The 25,897-nt window shown below is 36.8% G+C and overlaps 1 protein-coding gene across 1 annotated transcript in view; it reads left to right on the top strand.

Moving 5' to 3' along the window:
• The window catches only part of LOC136264750 (uncharacterized), a 46,851-nt gene extending 20,983 nt beyond the window's left edge, over positions 1-25,868 (top strand). The window contains exons 3-8 of the mRNA XM_066059523.1: positions 2,833-3,518; positions 4,383-4,455; positions 6,753-7,459; positions 16,414-16,444; positions 19,615-19,682; positions 24,990-25,868. Of these exons, the coding sequence (XP_065915595.1) occupies positions 2,833-3,518; positions 4,383-4,455; positions 6,753-7,459; positions 16,414-16,444; positions 19,615-19,682; positions 24,990-25,145 (1,721 nt within the window). The 3' untranslated portion in view covers positions 25,146-25,868. The remainder of the gene's footprint in view (positions 1-2,832; positions 3,519-4,382; positions 4,456-6,752; positions 7,460-16,413; positions 16,445-19,614; positions 19,683-24,989) is intronic.
• The last annotated feature ends 29 nt before the right edge of the window (positions 25,869-25,897 follow it).

Here is a 25,897-nt window from a genome sequence, read left to right as displayed (position 1 = left end):
TAACGAAGGCCGTTAAGTAACACACCAAAGCAGATAATCTCTGATTTACAGATCGTATTAGATCAATGAAAGCTGAGTAGTGTGCATGACTATGATCTTCATTGCAGTCCTGACTCCATGGATGGCCAGACCACTCAAAATCTCTGGGCTCCAGCCCTGCAATGTGTTAAACATAGCTGACAATGAAGCATAATGGATACTTCACGTTTCAGACAATAAGGGGCTGGGGTGCATGGCACCATTTCAGATGCGGTATGCGTGGGTTCAACAGTCATAATAAAATTATTTACAAAAAAAAGTTAACAAACATACGCGAAATTTTCAACTAGAGTAAGGACCATATAACATCGATAAAAGGTACTGGAGTAGTCCATGATATTAAATCACAGTAAAACAATAAGAAGTGTTATATCCCTACTGTGCTCAAGATACCATAATGGAAATGCACAGTAGGGATATAACACTTCTTCTATCCCACTGAAGCCATACATCAAAATAAACAACTGGGAGTCTTTGACCCCAGTACATATATGGAAATTACACATCAAGTTAAAAGAAATGCAATCAAAGCAAATTGAAGCCATGCACACCATAAAATCTACAAGTTCAGCAAAATTTGAAGCCATACACACTATAAAACTACATGTTCAGCACAAATTGATGCCATACCATTACAAAAACTACATTCAGCAAACAATTAAGCCATACACAACTGACATGCTTATTAACACATTGAACTACTTCAAAGTGTGGGATAGAAGCTAGTTAAACCCCACCTGCACTCGTAAGATATCTAGTTATCAACACTTCAGCTTCGCCTCCAGATTGATAACAAGATATCCTACTTGTGGTGGGGTTTAACTATAACTTATTGTTTTACTGTGATTTAATATCATGGACTACTCCAACTTGTTTCAGTACTTTTTATCTATGTGCTGTGGTCCCTACTCTAGTTGAAAATTCCAAATTTTTTGTGTACTTGTGTGTAGTAATTGATCATAAATACACCTCTTATTGGTAGCACAGTGAAAAACTACACTCCCCTTTAAATATTGCATATACCGTATAACGGGAATAATTTGCGGAAGAAAACATTCACAAATGATCTACTATTTCCTCATTTGCGAAAAAAAAACATTCGCAATTTATTGCATAAAGTAATTTAATTAAGTTTAATAATTGGGTGCACGGCTACAACAGATTAATCTTTTTCCATGGATAAGGAATGCTCGACTACGTACTATGCGCTACTAGTAGCCATGCATGATCGCTGCTTCGCTGGAGAAGTAGGCATTCACAATAATGAGCGCGGACAATCAGCACGCGTAGCCTTGGGGGTTGTACTAAAACTGAGGCTAAGACACACCATTCCAGCACATTGAATCACTGGGCTGCAATTATATTTTCCCCATTTCTCTTGAGTAGCACTGATTTTTCACTGTCACTGAAGTTTGCATCTCTGTTCGAATTCGAATCACATAGTCTTGCACCTCACTGGCTATACCGTCATGCATATATATGTAGCAATTTAGCAAGTAGCAAGGCGAGTAGCTACCCAGTTGTTATATGAATGCTGCATCAACTGATCCATGGAAAAAAAATTTTAATTGTAAGAAAGATTTTACAAGAAAACATTCATGACTCCACCTAAAATAGCAAAATTCGAGGATGTTTTTTGCGAATCATTCCCATTATACAGTATAATGACAGTTGACTGAGGTCCATGCTCTATAATATAGCAGTCATGCTAGTACAACAGCCAAATTTTATAATAGAGCATCCACACATGTATATCGTTATCAATTTAAATATTGCGTAGAGATGTAGTGATAAAAACTAGCGAGACAAGATTATACAGTATGAATGGTGATATTACTAGTACATTGTTAATGAAGCAGGTATCTAAGCGATAAAAATAAGTGCCTTACAATATCTTACAGATAACTGACCCCAAACTTTTCCGTGTTGCCCTCTGGCGCTTTCTTTTTTAACTAAATGTTGCTTTGTATTATCTGCTATTGTACTGTTTTATTTGTTGTTTTTGTATTTGTGTATTGTCCTTGTATCTTGTACTGTTTTGTCCTTTTGGGGAGCACGTTTGCAGGCTCAGCCTTTTGTGCAACCCTTGTCATTTGACTAAAATTGATAATAATAATAATAATAAGTGAGACAAGAGTATGGATGATGGTATTACTACATAGCTCTGTGAGAAATTCCTACATTGGCATGTCATGACCATTATATTGTTCATTGCCAAAAGTAGGGATTTTCCCACAGAGGCTAAGAGCTATGTTGTAATGCCATTATTTATAATCTTATCTCACTAGTTTTTATCGCATAGATCCCTGTTTCTTTTTTTAAATAACAATAACTGTACTAGTTTGTTTAGTTTTTCATTATAGTTGCAGCTATGTATGCTATACATCTGTGACTGTTCTATTAGAATACTAAACAAGGTTTCATATAAAGGTGACTGCTTTATTAGAGTATCTCGAGTGGGCCTCAGTCAACTGGACTAAGCACAATATTTAAGGGGCATGGTCTTTTCATGCCTTGTTTTTAACCATGCTACCATGTATTTAATGGTAAATCACTATAAGTACAGTCATTAAGGGGCTTGTCTATTGCATCATCCCAAAGGGGCGTGTTACTTGATGTTATCCATAATAACAAAATTTGATGTCAAAATTAACAAAATGGAAAGTACCACTGTTTCTGATTATGGCAAAAAGCCACTTCTAAGCCTTTACCAATTACTGATCTGAATGTTTTCATGATTATAGCTTAAGTGTTACATGTACATTACTGTAACAGCATCTATTTTCTGTACAGAGGAAATATTTTTGGATACAATGGATATGATACCAAGTGACAAATTCACTAAGCTGTTAGATGATTTGAAGGAACTATTTGAAGAGAAGCACTATACTGTTTGCAGCCTGGTCATCCACCTTGGTGTTGCTGACAAGAGTGGTACCACTGTCTTCTCTAAACCTGATGCTAGTCGAAATGTACAAACTCTAAATGATATTGTTTTTCATCTTACCAAAGAGTGTAAATATTATAGCTACAGTTTGCTGCAAAATTTTGTTGAAAGAGAGGAATACAGGGATGCTACACCGATAGTAGAAAAATATACCAAAATAGTGTATTCACAACTTCTGGAAGAGATGGACTTGATGACAGCCAATGAATGGGTGAAACCAGAAGAATGTCAGCCTTCAAAGACTACTAGTATATTAGAAGTCAAAATTGATGCCAAAAGATTACTACTAAAGGAAGAAAATAAAATTATTGAAGTGTTCTACAAATATTTAAAATTGCCAAGTGACTGTTTGCATTTTATTGGTGCTAAACCAGGCAGTATTATTCTGGTGTATAAAATGTCTGTTAAAATTAGAGAGTTCTTACTTCATCTCACTGCTAGAAAATTAGGCATATTGGCCAATTCAAACATAACTCATTTGATAATTGATAATGAAATGGAACTTGATACAATGGCAACATACTATGATAAAGTAAGTATTGTAGTGGTAATGATGTACGTATTGATCATCCTCTTGTGCTATTTAAATATGTATGTAGTTTATTGTATGTTGTACCTACAGGCAGGTATACATGTGAATATTGACAAAAGTCAGAACTATAGTTTTACATACTAAACTGGAAATATATGCTATGACTCAGGACAGTACCAAGCACATGTTTATTCTTTATTTTCCTATCATAATCCAATAACGTAATTTCCTTGTATAAAAGCCCTGGCTTTTATTTCCTTCCCAGCATTTTAACCCTACCTGTAAACGAATAGGGCCTTTATTTGAGACTGGGCCATTTATTTTGGATTGGTCCGACCAACGTCCAGCATTTAATTGAATTCAGGTAGTGGTAGGACAGGATTACTGCAATGGTAAGCATATAAAACAGTGATACAGCGTGTTGACTATATAAACAAGTGTATTCAAGGCTTAGCATGATTGGAAAATAGTTGTATCCTACATATCTGCATACATGTTGACTCGCCCGGATTACTCACATGATTATTTGTAATACCTTCATCCTCAGAAGGCATTAAAGCCATTAATACTAGACTCAAGTAATAGCCCTTGCCTCTATTTGAGACCAGGTGTTTTTTCCAGAAGTGCTGAAATTCCCCTGGCTTATATAATCAAGACAGGCATTTAATAGAATGGGGCTTTTATACAAGGAAATATGGTATGTGAATCTAAGGTACATACACCCTGTATTTGTGGGAGAAAACAGTTGAGCTTTTGCAATCTGTTACTACCTGGAAACTAGCAAATTTGTGTATAATTACCTACATGTACATTGTACAACCAGTCTTTTGATTGCATGAGTTTTATATGTATGTTTACATGTAGCATGCTGTTGTCTCATGGAATAGCATCTCATCATCAAGCACTGTTACAAAAAGTAAACTGGAAAATAAGTTATGTAAGTATATATGTGTACTAGAAAGTATTTGTGCCTTCCAACAAAAAAGAGTAATGTTTTAGGTAATATGTGTATGCATACAAAATACCCTATCTGCACTATTTATAGTATGTAACCTATGTATGAGGCAGGATATTGGTGATCCTTTTTATTAAGTACAGTACTATTACAACAACAGCAAACTGCACACTACGTATATCAAACAATACAGTATAGCACTAATAGTAGGGACCACAAAGGAGTAGGTGTGGCCCACGAAATAATATCACGCAAAAAAAAATAGCCTCAATTTCCCCTGACGATGATGAGGCAGTATTGGTTAGGCCCAAACAAGCTTTTGGATCAACCCAAAATGCTTTCAACAACTTGCTACAGAATTTTTAAAAATATTTATTTAACAGAATTTTCTACTGACTGCCTGACTGACTGACTGATGTCTTCAGACAAGCGTAACTTGATAACGGCTAAGGCTACGGGCTTGATTTTTTCACTGTTCAACGTTGCTTCGGCCCGAGAGGTGCCTTTTGGCATACCGCAGAATGTACAATGCATTCTTCATGGACTTACCAGTGTCCTCCTTTGTGTCCTATTCATCTTTGCTGACAGCGAAAAGTGTCGATTTGGTGATAGCACGTGATAGCTTCCCTTCGTAATGGAAATCGTCTGTATTTGTCATAGTAGCTATTTTAAATGCAGATGTTCTTTTCAAACAATTCTTGATTCATACTGCTGTGTAACAGGTTGAACATAGCCGACAACGAAGCATAATGGATACTTCACTTTTCAGATGATAAATGATATAACCAGGGCATGCAGCACCATTTCTTTCAGTATGCGTGGTTTGCAGAGGTGCTTTTTGAACAGTTCTTGATTCGAAATGTTGCATAACAGGTTGAAATGAAGCGTAATGGATACTTCACTTTTCAGACGATAATTGTGGCACACGGCGCCATTTCAGATGCGGTATGCATAGGTTTACCAGTCATAATAATTATTTACAAAGACGTTAACAAACAAGTACACAGAAAAATTTGGAATTTTCAACTAGAGTAGGGACCATAGCACGTTGATAAAAAGTACTGAAACAAGCTGGAGTTGTACACAATATTAAATAACAGTAAAACAATAAGAAGTGTTATATTCCTACTGTGCATTTCCATTATGTTATCTTGAGCACAGTGTAGGGATATAACACTTCTTATTGTTTTACTGTGATTTAATATCATGCACTACTCCAGCTTGTTTCAGTACTTTTATCAATGTGCTATGGTCCCTACTCTAGTTGAAAATTCCAATTTTTCTGTGTACTTGTTTAAGTATAGGGATTGCCCCTATAGTGGCCAAAATGCTGCTTTTAAAATCATCCTACAGACATCTTACAGGATGAAAATCACCTTTATAGAATAATGTTAGTCCTTCTCACATCATGCAAATACAGAATTAAAAGCACCAGCAGTTGGATTTGTTATTTTTAAATGCTAAAACTCGAATCACAGTCACAACTCTGGAGGCCGAATGTACCACCACACAGCCACCATTTTACGCCACAATAACAAATTCACTAGTGGAATGTTGCTTTTGGAGTTCCAACAAGTGTATGCCTCTGCACCTTATCTTTCCTTTTTATCATCAATTAGATTGGTCATCATCTTCCTCATGCAACAAAACCATGTCAAGGCATCAATTTTCTGTGCCAATTCAGCAGCATATTTAGACACTACAAAGTTATTTAAAGTGCTTAATTTGCACTACTGTCAGAGGTACGTACTAGACACCTATAATTTCAATATAGGTTTAAGACCACTCCTATTAAAGATCTAGGTTAATTATAATAATGAGCAAGCATTGCGACCACACCCTCTTAACATTATTAATGACCTCATCCCCTTATTGGTATAGCTGTATTCATAATGATAGCACAGTGAAATTAAGCAATAGTGATCATGCCCTTTTGCCACTGACTCAAGATACTCTAATACAACAGTCACCCTAATAGAATAGTCAGGTATTATATTCTAATATAACAGTCATATGAGTATAAAGTAGCCAAAAATTAATAGTAATTTAAGGGATCCAAGCAATAAAAAGTAGTGAAACAAGAAATATGAATGATGGTACTACTGTATAGCTGAGCGGAAAAATCCTACTATGAAAACAAGATGAATTGCTATATATCATGCCATTATAGGGATTTTCTGGAGCTATGCATCATTCATCTCTTGTCTCACTGCCTTTTATCGCTTAGATCCCTAAATTAATAATTTTTAAAGTATGAATTATTTATTCTGATACAATAGCAACCTCTGAGGAAACCAAAGAAGTTAGTGTTTCTATTATAACATCGTCTAGCAGCCTAGAAATTGAGTTTGCTAAAATGACTGCTGCAGTTAAAGAAGTATTGAGTAAAGAAGATCTTAATATGAGTACACTGATTGAACAACTGAGAATAAGTTCTGCAGTGAAAGGTCAAGAGGTACCTTTGTTTGATAATAAAATATTCACAACTACAAATTCTGTTGAGGACTTGTGGAAACTTTTGAGTAAATACTGGTCTCCATATGATTATGATATTTTACATTTTCTCATCAATACGATTGAGAGTAAAAGTGCTAAACATATTTATGAAGACTTTTTATCAAGAATTGATCCTTCTGCACTGATGAATGTAGCATTTATACCTGATTGTAAAGAAGTAAAATGGCAAGGATTAGGCAAGCGCTTGCGAGTAAAAGTTAAGGCAGAGAAATGTACAGATGATGTTCAAAAAACTGCAAAGAAACTAATATGCAAACATTTTAATCTAAACATATATTCAATTGTTTTTGTAGGCATAAAACAAGGATGTGTTGAATTGATATTTGCTTCTCTTTCACCTTCAACACCACAGTACATGCAGACATGTCAAGTTACAGGGCACATGCTCACTGATTTTGCTGCCCTTAAAATTCAAAATCTTCAGACTAATGATATGGAGCTAAACGTTCCTTCCAAGATAACTACAATGGTAAGTACATATATATAGCTGTTTTTAAAGTTACAGAAAAATGCCAATACACTTTAATTCTTCATTAATTTTGTATTTGTATCTCTGAGTCATAGACTGGCTCATCGACCTAACAGTGTCATGTGACTGTAGCATCCTGTCATGTTGTGAATTTTTAAATCAGCCAGTGTGCTTCCCATGATTTACTTAAATTATTTTGGTAATAACATGTGTCTATATTTACCAGGAGCACATCGAATCCTGTGGACAAGGGAGCATGTAACTTCGTATATAGTGAAATTCAAACATGGCCACCATGTGCTATAATATAAAAAGTATGTAAAGCCTGTCCCAGTTGTACACACTTGTTGAGCAGACTAACTTCTTTGACATTAAAAATTACACTGAGTATTGTACATAAAATTACAGCTGTTTTTATAGCACTACATTATGTCATTGTTTATTGTTTAATTAGTATGCAGTCTGGTAAGTTTGACAGTTCTACTTTTACTATGTCCTAGCCACACTTGATCAGTTGAAATACTTTCTTTACATCTGGAAACCTTGCTTCACTGCCTTGTTCAGTCACTGGCTTATCTTGCTGCACTGCCTGGTTCAGTCACTGGTTTAACTTTGACAGTGGTATCAGTAACTTCATACACTCGATATGGCCCATGGTAGGATCTATCTAGCTTGAACTTAGATTGCTCATTGATTAATACAGTATTACCATTTCGATAAGCAAACAACAATGGACCAAGTAACTTGTCCCAGTCACACCCTTTGTTAATTACTACCTTCGCTAGCATAGATTTTAGCGTGCGGTTGAAATGTTCGATTAAACCATCACACTGTGGGTGTCCTGGGGTGGTGGGAAGTTGTTTGATTCCCAGAATAAAAGCTGTATCTTGCAAAATATCTGCAAGGAATTCTGGAGCACGATCATGAATCAAAGAAGTAGGCACACCATGTCTGTAGATTAAATCTGCTAGGCATTTAGCAACAGTTGCTGCAGTCCGGTCTGCCACTGCATATATCTCTGGCCATTTTGTTAAATAGTCTTGAAAGACTACAGCATAGTGATTCTTGTCAAAACTCTCATCCATTTCTTTAAAGTCCATGCCAACTATGGCAAAAGGTTCACCAACTGGGATGCTATGCAACGCAGGGTTCTGTCTTCTCTCTTGTCCTTGTACTGTTGCACAGGTAAGACACGACTCACACTTCTTAAAAACTGAAGAACTCATACCGGGCCAATAAAAATACAATTTCAATTTCTGTAGGGTCTTCTTTACTGAAAAGTGTCCAACAAACAACTCATCATGGTGTTCTGCTACTACTTTATCTCTGAGCATCTCTGGAACTACAAGACGTCTTTGCCCTGGCACATCACTACTTTCATAATACAGCACATCATCTAAAACAAAGTACCCTTTCTTTGCTACACTTAAAATCTTTGTGCTACTTTCCATGCAATGATACCAACTATCTCCTGATCCTTTGACTGCTGGTCACGAATTTGCTGAATTAACTGCTCTTCAGGACTAAATGAAACTATCAGTACTCTACCATCAAGTGACTCTTCATTCAGCATGGGTGCTCATGAAAGTGCATCAGCAGCCTCATTTAACTTCCCTGGCTTATGTTCAAGCACGAGGTCTGGTAGGAACTGAGCAATGTTCAGGTACCATCTTGACAATAATCCCTTTGATTGACCTTTCATAAAAGACAAATAATCAAATACAAGGGCTTGGTGGTCTGTATAAACTGTTGTCTTATGTCCAAGCAAATATATTTCAAAGTGATTCAAAGCAAACACAATTGCTGCCATCTCTAACTTTGTAGGAGGATATTTTCTCTCAGCATCATTGGTAGCCCTACTAGCAGAAGCTACTGGATGTTGCTCATTGCCATCACCAACTTGTTCTAATACAGCTCCAAAGCCATTCTCGCAAGCATCAACCCATAGAAAAAACTCCTTGTCAAGATTTGGTGATATTAGAACTGGTGCAGATATCAGTACTTGCTTTATAGTCTGGAAGGCTTCCTCACACTGCTCATCTCATTCAAATGGTACAGGTTGACCAGATTGTTTGTCTTTCTTTGTTGAAGCTGTTAAAGGTTTACTGATCATTCCCATGTTTTTAACATGCCTCCAGTAGAAATTGGCTAACCCTAGAAATCGTTTGACTTCCTTCACTGTGGATGGTCTAGAAAAATGTTTGATGGCATCAATATTCTTCTCTGTAGGACATACTCCTTTTGATGACAATAAAAAGCCTACGTACTCAACCTTGTGCTCAGCAATAGCACACTTTGAGGGCTTTACTCTGAGTCCTGCTTGCTGAAGCCTCTACAATACTTTCTTCAATTGAGTGATGTGTTCAGAAAAGGTTTTAGAAGTAATGAGAATATTGTCTAAAGAAATGAATACAAAATCCCACCCAGCAAATAGTTCATCCATTAATCTTTGAAACGTTCCTGGTGCGTTTGTAAGGCCAAATGGCATTCTACTGTATTGAAACAAGCCACGATGACAAATGAATGCTGTCTTTGCCTTAGACTTATCTTCCATTTTGACCTGATGGTACCCACGCATCAGATCAAGGGTTGAAAAATACTTTTCCTTCTGGTTCCCAATAGCATCTATCAGCTCATCCACACGAGGTAATGGATAGCGATCTGGAACTGTATCCTTATTGATACTTCGATAGTCAACACAAAGTCGAGGAGTGCCATCCTTCTTTTTAACTAGTACTATTGGTGAAGCATAGGGGCTATTTGCCGGTTCTACACAATTGATTTGCAACAATTTATCTAGCTCCTCCTCTAGTTGCTTTCTCAAGGCATATAGTAATCTTCTTGGAGCTTCTCTTACAGGATTTGCACCTGCAGTGTCTATTGAATGTTCTACTACATCAGTTTCTCCTAACTCTTCATCACACAAAGCAAAAACTTGCTCATGCTGAAATAAACTGTCCAGTAACTGCCTTCGTTCAGTATCAGAACATTGATCATTGATCTTAAATTCTTTCTCCACTTGATTCAATCGATCACTAACTTGACACATTCTAACTGACTGCTCTTCGATACTTTTGGGTGGTTCTTCCCATAAGCTGTTCCACAATGAATCACCATGTTCTACTAGTCTAGCCTCTTCCAACTGTCCAATGACTGTTCCTTTCTTGAACACTTGTGGTTGTGTTCCCCAATTAATCAAAGGAATTCTGCACAGAGTTTTACTTCCACAAATTCCATCAGCAAATTCACATTGTGCCTCACTCATAATATTTTCATCTGGAACAATAATCTGTAGACTATTGGGATCCGAGCTAGTGCTGTAATGCACTATGGGTTTATATGTAGATTTCACAGTAAGTCGTGATTGTGCTGGTACAAGTTCAGTACACTCTTCAGGAATTGTAGCATCATTTGTACACAGACGATCTTGTACACTGAAGTTAACAGCCACTTGTTTCTGTGATTGGCCTACCACATCAATCCACACTGTGTGTCCAGGCATTAATTGCACAGTATGTTTCAAAACCATTGGAAGAACTTTTTTAGATCTGCTTGACCGCTATGTTGTAGTTACTAACTCCTGGAATGTTGAAGAAGCCACTGGCTCAGCTAAAGACTCTGCTGTGTCACCTGTGAATAGTAAAGGTAAGGATGGTAATTCTGACAATGAAACAGGTAAGCTGACTGACTCTTGACTATCTAATGATTCAATTGTAGGTACTTCAGGCAACTTTTGTGATTCCAGTAAATTTCCTGCCTGACATAATTGCTGTAGCAAACTTTCTGTAATCACCTCAATTCCATTAGAATGAGTTATTCTAAAATCAAAGCCAACAAGGGCATTTGTACCCATAATCATTCCACAATTCCAAACTTCTCCTTGCCAAATAGGCTTGGAAGAGTCCATCACATAGCAGGGAATTTGTAAGCTTAACCCGTGCAGTGATTTCAGCGACAACATGTAACTTTACCAAAGCCTTGGCACCAAGTGGGGACCCCCTCTGCTCCAATGGCTGAGTATCAAGGGATAAATGTCGGGCCAAACAATTAGAGACACTCCAATTTTGTTTCTCTTTGATGTAGGGAAGCAATTGTTTTCTGACAATACACACTTGTGAGCCTGAATCAATAAATGCTCTTGTTGGAATGCCTCCAACTATTACATCAACTTTGTAAACTGAACCAACCACATTAGTATTACAGCATGTATATGATTTATTTACAGATAACATACGTATCCATACCTCTGACACTGACAGGCTTTCACTGTTTTCATCAATTGGCTGATTCACAAGCTGGTTGAATGTTTGCTCTCTGTCAGTTGATTGGTCACATGATTGTTGACTGCTCTGCTGTTTAATATCAGCTGACTCATTGTGTAACTGTTTACTGTTATGCTGTTTACTATCAGCTGACTGACCTTCTGTTACAAGTTTCACTACATGACATGACCTTGCAAGATGACCCTTTTTGCCACACTTAAAAAACACTCAACTGTTGACATACTGGTACTGGCAGACTCTTGGCAGGACTGTGGGTAATTTGCTTTTCCATCACACCTGTAACTAGACCTCTTAACCTTGTTTTGAAACTCTCTCCCTTCTGAATCTTTGTAATTAAATCTTCTCTCTCTTTAATTGTTTCTTCGGCCTTCAACAACTTTTGAAACACAATTCTTGCAAGGAACCTTCACTCATTTGTCCAACTTCTTTCTGTAGTTTAACAGGAACCTTTTTCCACAATATGGACTCCAAATTGGCATCAGATAACTTTTGAGGTGCCATCCTCTGATAGTCTCTCATCGCTTCTAAAAGTCCTTGTACTGAGCCAAACTTGTCATATTGTAACTCATGACAGCGTTGATAGGCAGTTCTTGGGTCCATGTGCACTCCATATTGACCTCTAAAGACCTCAACTATCCTCTGCCATGATGTTTTGTCTTCTGTTGTAACAGTTCTTTGCCAAGTAACCTTTGACAAAAACCATGAGAACCAATGAGTTCTGTCATCATCTGTCCACATGCAGTCAGTTGTGGCTTCCATGAAGTCAACTAGCCAGACTTCAAAATCATTTTCACTACTCTTTCCAGAGAATTTATCAACTCGTTTCTGTAATTCTCTAAAGCCTGGGGGACACTTGAAAGTAGGCACATTACCCTCACTTTCACTACTATCACTATGATAGTCTTCTAAAGGAACAAACTGCTACTGTAATGGCTGCTGCTGTGCTGGCTGGTCAGAAGGCGGTGGCTGTTCAGCTTGCTGTGACTTTCCTCCCTTCTTCCCATCTGGCTTCTCCTGTAAATTCATTTTTTGTTTCTCGAACAACTGGAGTATCCTGTCTCTGTCTGTTTTTGCTTCCAGTAGTTCTGTCTGTAAATGATCCACCAGGCATTCCTTCTCTTGTAGTAATAGTTCACTAGTATGTAGTCGCTCTTCCAGAACAAGTGTTTTCGACTCCAACTCATACAATTTCTTTGTTACAGAACCTTGACTATGACAAATTGAACATACTGCCCATAGAGCATTACATTGTGACTGACATAGAAAAGTATATAGTTCTTTTGAAGGCTTATCAGGTTCTCTCATGCATGACAGATGTTCCCAAAGCCCACACAACTCACACTGTAGAGCTTGGTCTACATTTTTAACATTATTCCTACAACTAGCACAGGGAGCTTGGGCCATGACTGAAATGACACTGACTAGCTTCTACCTGTACAACAAATTCTATCATTGGCTATGATGACACACACTTTAAACTAGTCTAAGGAAACTAAACCACTGTAAACACTGAAGTGTTCCAATATTCTTGAAGAGACTTGACAAGTTTCTAGTTCACCTTCTTTCTTCAGTATACTCAGGCCCTTCTGGCTCAGTGAATGTCTCAGTATCTCGGTAGGACCTCCAAAAGTTGTAAAGCCTGTCCCAGTTGTACACACTTGTTGAGCAGACCAACTTCTTTGACATTAAAAATTACACTGAGCATTGTACATAAAATTACAGCTGTTTTTGTAGCACTACATTATGTCATTGTTTATTGTTTAATTAGTATGCAGTCTGGTAAGTTCTAGAACATTCTTCTCAGTAACTTTATAACATTCCATTATATGGAGACGTATGCTTGAGTACGTACATCATGTTACCAGTATCATGACAGAAGAATAGCAGTTCAGTCAGGCATAACAAGGTAGCAAGCAATGTGATATTACTTAACTCGACTATTGTAAAGTTATCCTTCCGACTTGATGGCCGCTTATCAAAAATGCCAGCTTGGCTTCCTTCACAGAATACAATGAAGTGGCGTTTCATTCTGCACATTCCTGTTGCGTGTAAGGATGATGTAACCAATGATATACACAGTAACACTGGACGCCGTGTTTGAATTTTTCCCTTTGTATTGGTAGTGTACAGAGTTACATGCTCCCTTGTCCATAGGATTCAATGTTTGCGTTCTTGTATCTACATATCTATCTGTCTATATTTGTCTGTACACATCAATGTAAACAAACCATTAAATTGTAAAAACAGCCAGCATGTGAGAAATAATTCTATCACATGAAGCCTTACATCAAAGTAAAAAAAAACTGAGAGGATATGTAGTGAAATGAATAACAGTAGTTAAGTATCTTAAATATGAACGACAAATTGATTTGCGCATTCTGTTGGATGAAAGGCAACATAAATGTATACACATCATTCTGTATAATACAGCCAAAGATGACAGCCAGTGGATTTACAGAAGTGTGGCGTGTGTAAATATATGTGACTGTCTCTGGGAAAACTGGTCTTAACACCCATTTAAAAGTATCAAGACATGCCAGTTTTAAGTATTCAGAGTTTTGTAGCTTGCCAATGGCAGTAGCTACGCATGCCAAATTTTCACATGGTTTACAACAATTAATTACCTTCCACATCATCCACTGAAGAAGTAGTCAACAGTTAAGTTTCCCGCCATTTTAGATAGTTTTTTAACCGAAGTTGACTATCAGGTGAGCTCTAAAAGGGGTGGGAGGCGGGGGCCTAGAAGGCGGGCAAGATGCTGTTTAAAAAATTGAAGAGGAACGTGTTGGGATGAATTAGGCCAATTAAGTTATGGGCCATTCAGGGCTTAAAACTGGCTAAACTGAAAGGAAATTTACAGCACAGGTGGCTGTACAGCTCCTATACTATGGAGCTGTACAGCCACACACAGCTACGTATCTCCTGGTTGGCCAGGGCTCCATCAAGGCCCTAGACCACTCGTATGGCTTGCCACTGTGCTTGAAAAAAGCAGCTAACAAAAGCAGACCACTTTACCCTGGTTGACTGTGACAGTGAAATTTGATAGTGAATTCATAAAGCTTTTTGGTGAACAAATCAAACTTCCTGTCTTGCCAGGCAATAAGACCGGTTTTCGCAGATCCAGTCACATATACTGTATTTGACCAGTTAATAGCCATGGCTCATACTATATGTAATAGCAGTCCCTAGATAGTAGCTGCCTTCAGAAAGTAGCTGCCTTCGCTTAGTAGCATCAGTAGCTTCAACGTTTATCATAGTTTCAGTATCATGCATACGTACTGTATACAGTTAATATACACGGCTACTATAATTTTCAACAAGGAAAACCATGCAGAAGAAATCAGTTAGGATCATGACTGTTCAGTAAGGAGATGATATGGACTCATAAATTGCAAAACTTGTTTGTACATAGCTACTTTAGTTGTGGTTAACTCAAATGCATGCATGCGGAAGCTCAATTTTACATTAGGTACTTCATTACAAGCTATGAAATACATGTCTGGGGCCCATTGAAACACTGGGGTGTGGCTGTAATTCTAATACACATCGGAGTCGCATGATACAGACAGCCTTGTCATTTTGCAGCCTTCTAAAAGAACAGTCACCTAAATCTTAGAAAACAGACCTGTTCATGGAATGATACTCAGTAAACTGATTATTAATATAGATATACGTAATATATGTCAATTTATTATGATAAAAATACTGGGTGTAGTTCATCATATAAATTTTAATTTTATTGTTTCACAGGCCTACAGCAACTATTTTGCAAATAAAAGCTTATATCCATGCATGCGTGCTTACTGGGTTCTTCCACATGTCTTGGCCGTTGTATAAACCCATATTCCACAGATTGCCATTCAACATCAAAGCTTCAATTCTCGTCACCTTCTCTGTATAAACACAAATTAAGAAATTTAGTTGTGTGAGTTAGTATTCTTCAGACCATTTGTAATATTAGTTGAATTAGTTCAAGACTGATAGTAGCAGCCTTAGAAGATTGCTCATAGTGGCTCTGGTGAGTCTTTCTTCCTTTATACAATTTGCTATGAGAAACCATCTAGTAGCATTTTCAGCAACATACATAGCCCAGATAAGCAGTAGTGATTTTACCTACTGTAGTTGACATGGATCCTTTTGGATAATTTCCAATCAATAAGCGCTGTTCAAAGAAATAGGGTCTGGCAAAGCAAGACTATAATTTTATTGTACAAGTGTATGCAATATGCAGTACCTACAGTGTATATATTGCCACTGTCAGATTTGACTACAGTACAGTAAGTCTAAGTCCTTGAAATTAGGTTAGGTAATCCTAAGGCTGCAGCACATGTTGCTGCAGACCTTCAGTGCTGGTCACTGTAAAGCATTAATACAATAATACAAAACAATACAATACAGCAATTTATTGTTTTCTTAATCAATTCATCTAAATAACTCACCAATTCATCAGAAATACGAAACTAGTTAATGTCATGTTAATGGGAGAGGAGCACAGTCTATATGTGGTAAGTTTGATGCTGTGAACACAAATCACCATATTTACTGTATGCACTATGCTACTCTAGGTTTCATTATTTTACTGTGTGCTTATTAAATTATGTGTATTTCACAAAATGATTTTTTGTATGAATGCAATTACCATAATCATTTTTCTTTTAATTTATACTGTAGGATAAAGTATTCACTTGGACTGACATTGCAGGTGAACTCTATTATGACATGTACAAGGAAAAATTAGCCTCACATGACTGACTTAGGGATTACATGTCCGCTAGTATATCTGCAGGTGTTGGCGACTTTCCTTGTTTCATTTTTCCTATGATCCCTAATTGAGCTTAAAATTTCTAATTTTTCCTGATACTTGTTTATTTGTTTACTTTTTGCACTAACATATTTAGGGCTGGTGACTTGACACCTAAAGCAACACTATATAACCAAAATAGTTGATTTCTATAAATTATACGTAACCAAAAAGAATGAATCTAACTATGGATAAAAGGAAAGAGTGGCGCCAGGCTAATAGTAACCTGAACATGTACCCCATTTTGTCAATCACTGAAGAAGTGACGTGGCTGTTATACTCCATGAACAATACAAGAAGTGCCTCTAAACAGATGATTCATGTTACAAAAGTAGGGAAAGTGATCACATGCGCTATAGTAACGGCGAATTGACACCTCAAGCTGTCAGATATAAGACACAAAGGAGGACAAAGGCAAGTCCATGATGCATGCGTTGATCGTACCCTTAATAGCTATAGAATCAATCAGTTAGTCAATCAGTCAGCAAAAAATTCCACTAAATAAAATGTTTTTAAAATTTCGTGGCAACATATTGGAAACATTTTGGGCCAAACTGAAGGCATTTTTTGGCTTGATTATACCTAACCAATACTGCCAAGACTCCATGAAGATATTGTGAGCCTGCATGTATATTATTTGCTGCTCTACTAGTAATACTTTTAGCCAGAAAAGATGTTCTGTGATACTAGTGTGTATATTAAAAATTATTAATGTAAAAGTGCAGTAGGGATCCAAGTGATAAGAAGTAGTGAAACAAGAGATATTATATTGGTGGGAAAATCCCTATATTGGCATGCTATAACAATCATTTTGTTTAATGCCAAAGTAGGAATTTTCCCACTGAGCTATGCTGTAATACCATCATTCATCTCTTATTTCACTACTTTTTATTGCTGGGATCCCTACTTCACTTTTAAATTAACAAATTATAATAGTTTGTTTGACTACCAGGGGGTGTGTCACTTTCGTATTTTCAATTATGAATAGAGCTAGGCCTATTATAATAATAATAATAATAATAGGGTGTTTCATCATGATAGATTGTTAAGAGGTGTGATCTTGGTGCTCGATCATTATTACTCAACCAAGATTACATTAGCAGGCAGGGTCTTGAATGTATCGTGAAGTTACAGGTATCTACTGAGCATATGCAAAGTTTCATACTTTCTTCACAAAGTGCACAATATTTTTCTATGCCACTCTACTAGTAATACTTTAAGCCAGAAAAGATTTTCATGAACTGTTTGATATACGTATTCTGATTTGTAGTATGGTGCATGGGCAGATCAAAGGCTACCGCCAGTATTACAAATCAGTTGTAAACTGGTTTACAAATAATTGTAACATGGCTATGTACCTCCTTATGGCCACACAGTCTGGCCACTAATTAGTTCCAAGACATCAAAAGAAACCAAACACGAAACTAAACACCAGACCAACACAGGAAGTCACAATACAAGGCAATGAATTTGGCTAATATACCAAGGAGATAAATCACTCTGGAATGAATAAACAACAGCACTGCACTCATCTGACCAAATGGGAAGCAGTACAACTACTGGGTTGACAGCTCGTTCACCAATAAATTAAGCCAACCAAGATTATTGTAGTGCTGCACTACTCAACAAGGAATATCAGACACTTCTCAGCTACACCCATCTAAATGATATGAAGCAATACAATGGCTAGAGTGATTGGCATCGTCATGCACCTCGCGCTCATGCATGGGAACATGCTACCAATTAGTGGTGTGCAATATAAAATATTTTCCTATCACGATTATTGCACACATTATATCACGATATGATATATATCACGATATACAAACTAGTCACTCAGCTTGTGTATTTACACTGATGACGCTTGTAGCAGTGATGTACTAGAAGTACAATGCAACATTGTACATGATTAGCATACAACATTACAAGTTCTTTTATCAAAAAAAATACATATTTTTCTCTAATTATAGCTAAAATCTATACCTAGTCTTATATCACGATATTAAAGATTTTATATCATATCACGATATAAAAATTTTTATCACGATATATCGATATATACCACACCTGTGGTTGAGATCAAAAGCGCCGCGCTGTGGTATATAACTGATATACCATGGCAAACTGTGGTATATAACTGATATACCACGCTTTGTGGCTACGCTTACCATATATGGTGTAACTTCACACATTCCGCGAAATCCTTATCTAAACGGTAAACAAGTCTCTAATAACAAGTGCCTAAATCAACCAACAATTATTCACCTCAGGAACTGGAACAAGTTTCGATGAACTCTTGTCTCCTTCGTGGATAACTCACTATGTGGGCGTGGCACCACTAAAAGTGTAAAACATCTGATCCATCAAGCATTTCTATTGATTTCCATCTCCAGGAGGTGCTGTTTCACTATAACTTACTATCTATAATCGTTTTCATCTACTGGGGTGTAGAATATATCAGTTATAACACGATCACATGGGATATGACTAAATATACGCACTCTCACTTGAGCGCTGCGTGCTCTCGTGAATCGTGCGTATATTTTAGTCATATCCCTCGTAAGCATGTTATAACTATAAAATATATCACATATCCATCACTACTACCAATGAATAAACTAGCATCAAGACATTATTAGTGAGTAAAAATCATTCGTTGTACGTAGCGCTCAGTGGTAACCAATATTAGCCTTGCTTTCTTGCTCCTTCAATGTTACGAATGGGAGCCTTTGATCTGCCACTCCCCATACCACAAATCAGTTATAACACACCCATTCAGTTTGTATCTGATTTGTCAACAACAACACCCTTGGGCCAAACCTCATGGGTGTGTTACAACTCCTAACTTGTAGATCACGTTTATCATTTGTGTATCTACTTGATTACATCATATTATGAATTGACCAACCCCCTCACTGTGTTTCATTCTTCTTATGCATAAGCTTGTAGTGTAGCTTGTAGTGTAGCTTGTAGTGTAGCTTGTAGTGTAGCTTGTACTGTAAGCTTCTGTATTGAATTATGTACGTAAGAGTTGTATGTATACATATTGTACATTTGTTTTTGCCCTTTAGTAATATGGCAAATATATTTGTGCCTCCAAAAGTATGTTGGTGAAAGTGCTGAAGTTTCTATCAACAAAGTATGTTTGGAGTAAATATCGATACACGGTGGAATCTCCCTTACCTGGACCTCAGGCACCTATACAGCCCCAAGTAGTCATGTGGCTTGTAGTCTATTGACCATATATATACAATGAAGTTTGAAGTTGAAACCACAAGGAGTAAGCCTGAAGGTTGTTGTTTATCTGATAAATGGCATGTTTATTCTACTGACCACTTGGTTGCTAGGTGATAATACATTTTTATAAAATCAGTTACTTTTGTATTTCTTAGATATGGACATTTCTGAGGGACTGCCCAGATACGAAAGGTTCCACTGTGTTACTTCTGTATATAATATGTAGTTACTTCCTAATTTATGTAATCATGTATTGTGAGCATCAAGCATAAAAAAGTTTTTAATTGTAGTACAAGCATGCTAGATTGGTGAAGATAAGGGATTTTATTTAGTGGATATTGTAGTAATCACCAAAAGTTGAGGTTGCTGGGGAGCATACAGTACACACATGTAAAGCCACAAATACTTATTTTGACACTGTGGACTTATGTCGGTGTTTAGTCAAATACACTACTTTCCTTGACACATATATAGTCAACAATACTTAACGTGTTATGTAGCAACCATCCTTTGTTTTGTAGCATTTTGTAGCTGTGATCATCACTTGTTACATCTTATTTATCTAGTAAGATGAGTAGGTCCACTAGTTACTAGTGTAAAGTCAAAAGAAACCAATAAATTTACTAAATACTATAAAGTATGCCACTATTCATTTTTTGCGAAAATATATGAACATGATACCATGAAGGTGTAATGAAGTCTCAAAATACTTCATGGCACCCTAGCACTCTTTCAGAGAATTTGCTATAAATTATGTTATTTTCTACTGACTGCCCAGCCAGCCAGCCTACCTGCCTGCCCGTTTGCCTGCCTGCCAACCTGCCTGCACCCACCCACCCACCCGCCTGCCTGCCTGCATACCCAACCAACTGACCGCCCACCAACCAGTATAACCACAATTGCAAAGCTTGAAGCTAAATGATGCATTGTATGGCTACCATATTATGCTACAATAACAAACTCGTCAATGGCATGTGCCCATGTGCCATTTTGGGGTTCCAACAAGCACTTTGCCTTTCCTTTCATCATCTTCTTCGAGTAACAAAAGGCGTTTATTTTCTGTATCAACTTTCATATTAATTTAGATGGCCACAAAATTATTTAAAGCATCCATGCTGCTAGCTAGCACTATAAGAGGTATTACCAGCTACTAGACACTGTACCTGCAGCTACATGATAGCATTGATATGTTTCTTCACAATCTAGCAGTGCCAATAATAGTGATTGAGGATGCAACACGCCCATACATGCACACACCCCTTAATAATGATCTAGCCATATTTATTGCAATCAATTATATTGACCACACCTCTTATTGATATCACGATGAAAAGGCGACATGGAAAGACCACACCCCTTAAAAATCACGTGCGTAGGCCAGTTGTCTGAGGCCCAAATGAGATACGTACTCTAATACAGCAGAATACAGTATTATGTTTAATAAGAACAGCCATACATGTATATCATTGCAATAGCTCATAAGTAGGCGCCGAAACTAATACGTTTAACCATGCAAGACTTCTATGGTGCAACATTGCCTTATTTGGATTTGTAACCCACAATCAATTCCTACACTTTGGTGTGTACACAGTTAAAGTTCACATGAAAATTTGGTTTTAATTGTACTCTGTTAAAAAGACGTGACCAGTCAGCAGGGGATGTTGTTTCCAAAGATAATTGATTATTGTAATGGTGTATGGGATTAGATGTGTTTTATGAGTAAACTGGATAGGAAGTGAAATTGTATTGGAGTATTCTAATTGGAAGAGCAGCAGTGGTAGTTGTGTAAATAGATCAGTCGTTATTGATAATGTACAGTACATTGATGGAAGGCTGCCAACATTTTGTTTAATGGGTGGTCACCAAGGTATTGTAATTGTTTTCAACGTAAATCACGTGACTTGCTGATCACTTTACATAAAGGAGTCACAGTAGCTACAATAGAGTGAGGAGTAGTGGATGAAGTAAACAAGGGAGCACTATGTACAGTATGTCAATAGCTAGTGTAATAAGCTCACACACAATAGCTAGCTTGTTGTGCATAACATTTTTTTTATATTACTCTATTAGGAGTCCATACGTTCTGTCTTGGGATACCCAGTTGTTGATTGTGTAATCCCCACCCCTTCCGATTGTGGACAATTTCCTCCGCCACTGCTAGTGGCGTTCATGCCAATAATCCAATGAATAAGTGAATACCTTTGAACCGGTTTTGATGACAATACCATGGTAACCCGGTACACATTACTGCAGGCCTATGTGCTTCCAATTTTGGCATGGTATGTACTTTAATAAGCTGTACAGGAACTTAATAGCTAGTTCACAAGTTACACTGTAACTAGCCGTGCTAGCTACAACAAAAAAAAAACTAGTATTTTTTTTAAATTGTTAATTTAAAAATGAAGTAGCAATAAAAAGTAGTGAAACAAGAGATGGTATTACAGCATAGCTCGATGGGGAAGTCCCTATTTTGGCACATTAGCTATAATTTTGCTCAATGTCAAAGTAGGGACTTCCCCATCGAGCTATGCTGTAATACCAGCTCTTGTTTCACTACTTTTTATTGCATAGATCCCTACTTCATTTTTAAATTAACAGTTTTTTTTTAAAATACTACTAGTTGCACTATATCCTTTATGACTGGTTAACTCACACATACCACATCAAAAGAAAAGTATGGTGCCAGACATCTACCTCAAATTTAATTATTAGAATGTTTTGTGAAGTGGCCATTCCAAATGAAGAGCAGTATGAAAGTCCCTCTACAATTAATACAATCACTATGAACATTCTTTTAGCTAACATGGTAGCCAACACAACAGGCCACATAGCTATGCGCTACCCAAAAATCAACATCTATGCAATAGTGGAGAAAAAATCGGACACAAAGGAGTACAAAAGTATGTCCTTGATACATCTATTGTACCTACTGCAGTTGGCATGTCATGGGTCTAAGTAATGTCAAGCAATGTAAAAATCAAGCTCAAAGCATTAACTGTTATACTTGGTTGACCACCACTATACAGTTCTATCATACTGTATGATAGTGTGCATTTTGACATCCAACTCAGTGTTTTTCTAGGGCTGTTAGGGGAACCCCCCTAAAATGTCAGACTCACCCTCTAAAATTGTGAGTGACTACTACACTATGCTTTCTTAATACTATCAAAAGTGCCTTTAGATTTCAATTAATATGACTAGCAAAAATTCCTACATGGCCTGGGCTATAGTGATGGCTATCTAGGTTTAACTTCTAAGAAGCCAGTTTGCTTTCAAAAATTAATGGAGTGTACAACCAGCAAAAATATTCCTGTATTTAATCCCAGAAAGTCTGATTTAAAAAAAATCCTTGTTTGCTTTAACCATTCAATTTCAAAAGTCCTAAGTATTAAGTATTTCTTGTATTTTAGTTTGCTAGTGCCTTGTGGTTAATACAATGTCTCATGCAAATTGTTTATTCAACAGATCCAACATACACAGTGCTCTACTATTGTGTATACATGAGGGGTATTTGTCCTAGATATTACACATCATTATTTCATGCATCAAGCTCTACCGACCATACGAACTGGCTTACCCGATCAATAAAATCAAAGTCGAATTACTATCTAGTTTGGCAACTACTTCAACTGTTTTATATATAGTAGAATAAACAGTGATCCAACTATAGCTTCATATGTCTGGCACCATTTGTTCCTTTGATGCGGTGTTATAATGATTAAAAATTATGTTACAAAATAAGTGTATGTGATTGTGAGGATGTGTATCTCACACTGGATTGTTGTCAAGGTAGCTTGATTATGCAGCAACATACTGTAGACATAATTAAGTAAGGAATGCGATAGGTGATTTGGCTGCTTTGGCTTATCAGGATGTGATCTGTGAACTTATTGTGCATTGTAATGACGATTTTGCTACACCTGCATTGATTGCTGATGTTGGAATTCATGGTGTTTGGTTACCTGATGTTTGTTTGGTTGTTTGACTGGTGTTGGTGCCCTTTTTCTGTTATATCATTCTGTTGCTGATGTGGCTGTTACTGCTGAAGAGGAAAAGAAGCATAAAGCTGAGGCTGCTCTGACGAACATCATGCCTCCTTTTCTCCTTTTGTTGTTTCAATAGATGGTGCATTGAGGCATTAAACTGTTTTGTTGTTGCGCTGTTTGGCAAGGAAGTTGTCAGCTATTTGGTGATCAGATACAGGTATTGATGATGAGGCTGCCTGTCAACCTCTATCTAAGTGATTTAGGCAGTGATTATTTTAAGATTATTTTCACAAGTGATGACCTGTTTTGATTTGCTGTTTATTGTGATTGATCTGATGTCAAAGACATAAATACAGTGTCAGGTGAAATTACAAACCAGTTACAATAAAAAGTGAATATGACTAATCTACTCTAATAGAACAGTCAGGTATAGAGTTATTGACTGTTCTATTAGAGTATCTCAATCTTTTTTTCTGTGACATGCATGGATGATGCGAATTGGCCAGCTCCTATGTAAATATAACCAGCATATATCTACATGTGAAGTAAAGATTAAAATTTACACATCAAGTTATGATCTCACCCAACTATGCTGCAACACCATCATTCATCTCTTGTTTCACTACTTTTTATTGCTTAGATCCTACTTCATTTTTAGTTTGTTTAGTTTTTTGTTATAACGTACAGCTATATATGCACGTGTGACTGCTGTATTAGAGTATCTTGAGTCAGTCTCCCTCCTTCCAATGGGCTGGTCACTATTTTGTATTTTTATTGTACTAGCATGCATTATAAATACAGCTAGACCAATAACAAAGGTGTGTGGTCATTGTGATCGGTTATATAGATTGTTAAGTGGTGTGGTCTCTGCGCTTGATCATTATTGAGATTAATACTAAAGGTATGAGAGCACTAGTAAAACACAATTACAAAAGTATAGTGCGGTGCTATTCAAGGGTGTGGTACAATTAAAATTATTTACAGAAACAAGGATAAAGACCTTCGAATAGTACTGCACCACACTGCGATACTATTTGAGGGTGCGGCACAAATCCAGTAAATACGGTATGTGTTTTCAGTAATTATGTACAAATTTAAGAGTTAATTACAGTACTATCTGCATATAATCATAAAGTACAGGACTTTAATTTTATGACAAAACAGACATTAGCAAAAGAATATGTTGAACAATTAAATTTTGTGTATTTCTGTCTAATTTTTAGAACCAACCACTCTCAGAATTATATGAGAAAGCACGAGAGATTACATACCACCAGTACATTAAGCTATTGACATATGATGATGAAGTGCTACCTGATAGTGATGAACCACTCCACAGGGTTATTTGTAACAAGGAACCACTGGTGTGTCATTTTTAAAAAGTATTTTCTACTATTAACAGGCAATAACAGCATAATGCTAGTTTCAAAATTTCTGATTGTTTCAGGCACTACCATAAGGGTAATTTTCCAAAATTCAATCACATAATTATGTGACTGAATTTGCGAAAAGGTACCTTTTCCACACATTTGACATACCAGCAAACAAAATGATGTAATACTTGACTCATACTGATTACCATGTTCTTAGTATCAAAATGTAGCCAAATACTGTAGCTACGTTCTTTGAAAATTGCAAGCAATTGTATGCCATGATGCCATGATCAAAATGTTGTGACACTTTAAAGTTCAAAAAATAGGTGAAAGTTTGTGTGTGAAAAAGGTACCTTTTCACAAATCCGGTCACACATGCAGGAATATGTAGCTATTCCAATTAACCAGTATAAATTTTAACACTCATTTAATAATTCCTGTGTTTGAGATTGCTTTGATGATATGACAAATGGACTCCACATTTGGGAGAAATACCCAATTACCCATGTTTGGAATAGAAACACCAACAACTTGGACTTAATGAGTGTCAACAGTCAAAATAATGAATTTCACTACTTCTGCCAGCAGAAAGTCACTACCTGCATGCACGTAATTATAGGGAGTATTGTGGCAGACAGTATTGATCTTCACTCTCACGTCACCATACAGTGATTGCCTCGAATTTTTTTACTGTACATGTACTGTGAACCAATATTATGTAACATAATTATATACCCCAGCACATACATCCATGATGC

This window comes from Dysidea avara, chromosome 8 (genome assembly GCF_963678975.1).
Source record: "Dysidea avara chromosome 8, odDysAvar1.4, whole genome shotgun sequence".
In the NCBI taxonomy this organism is placed as follows: domain Eukaryota; kingdom Metazoa; phylum Porifera; class Demospongiae; order Dictyoceratida; family Dysideidae; genus Dysidea; species Dysidea avara.
Note: the sequence above shows the minus strand (reverse complement) of the source record. Positions and strands in the feature narration are given on the sequence as shown.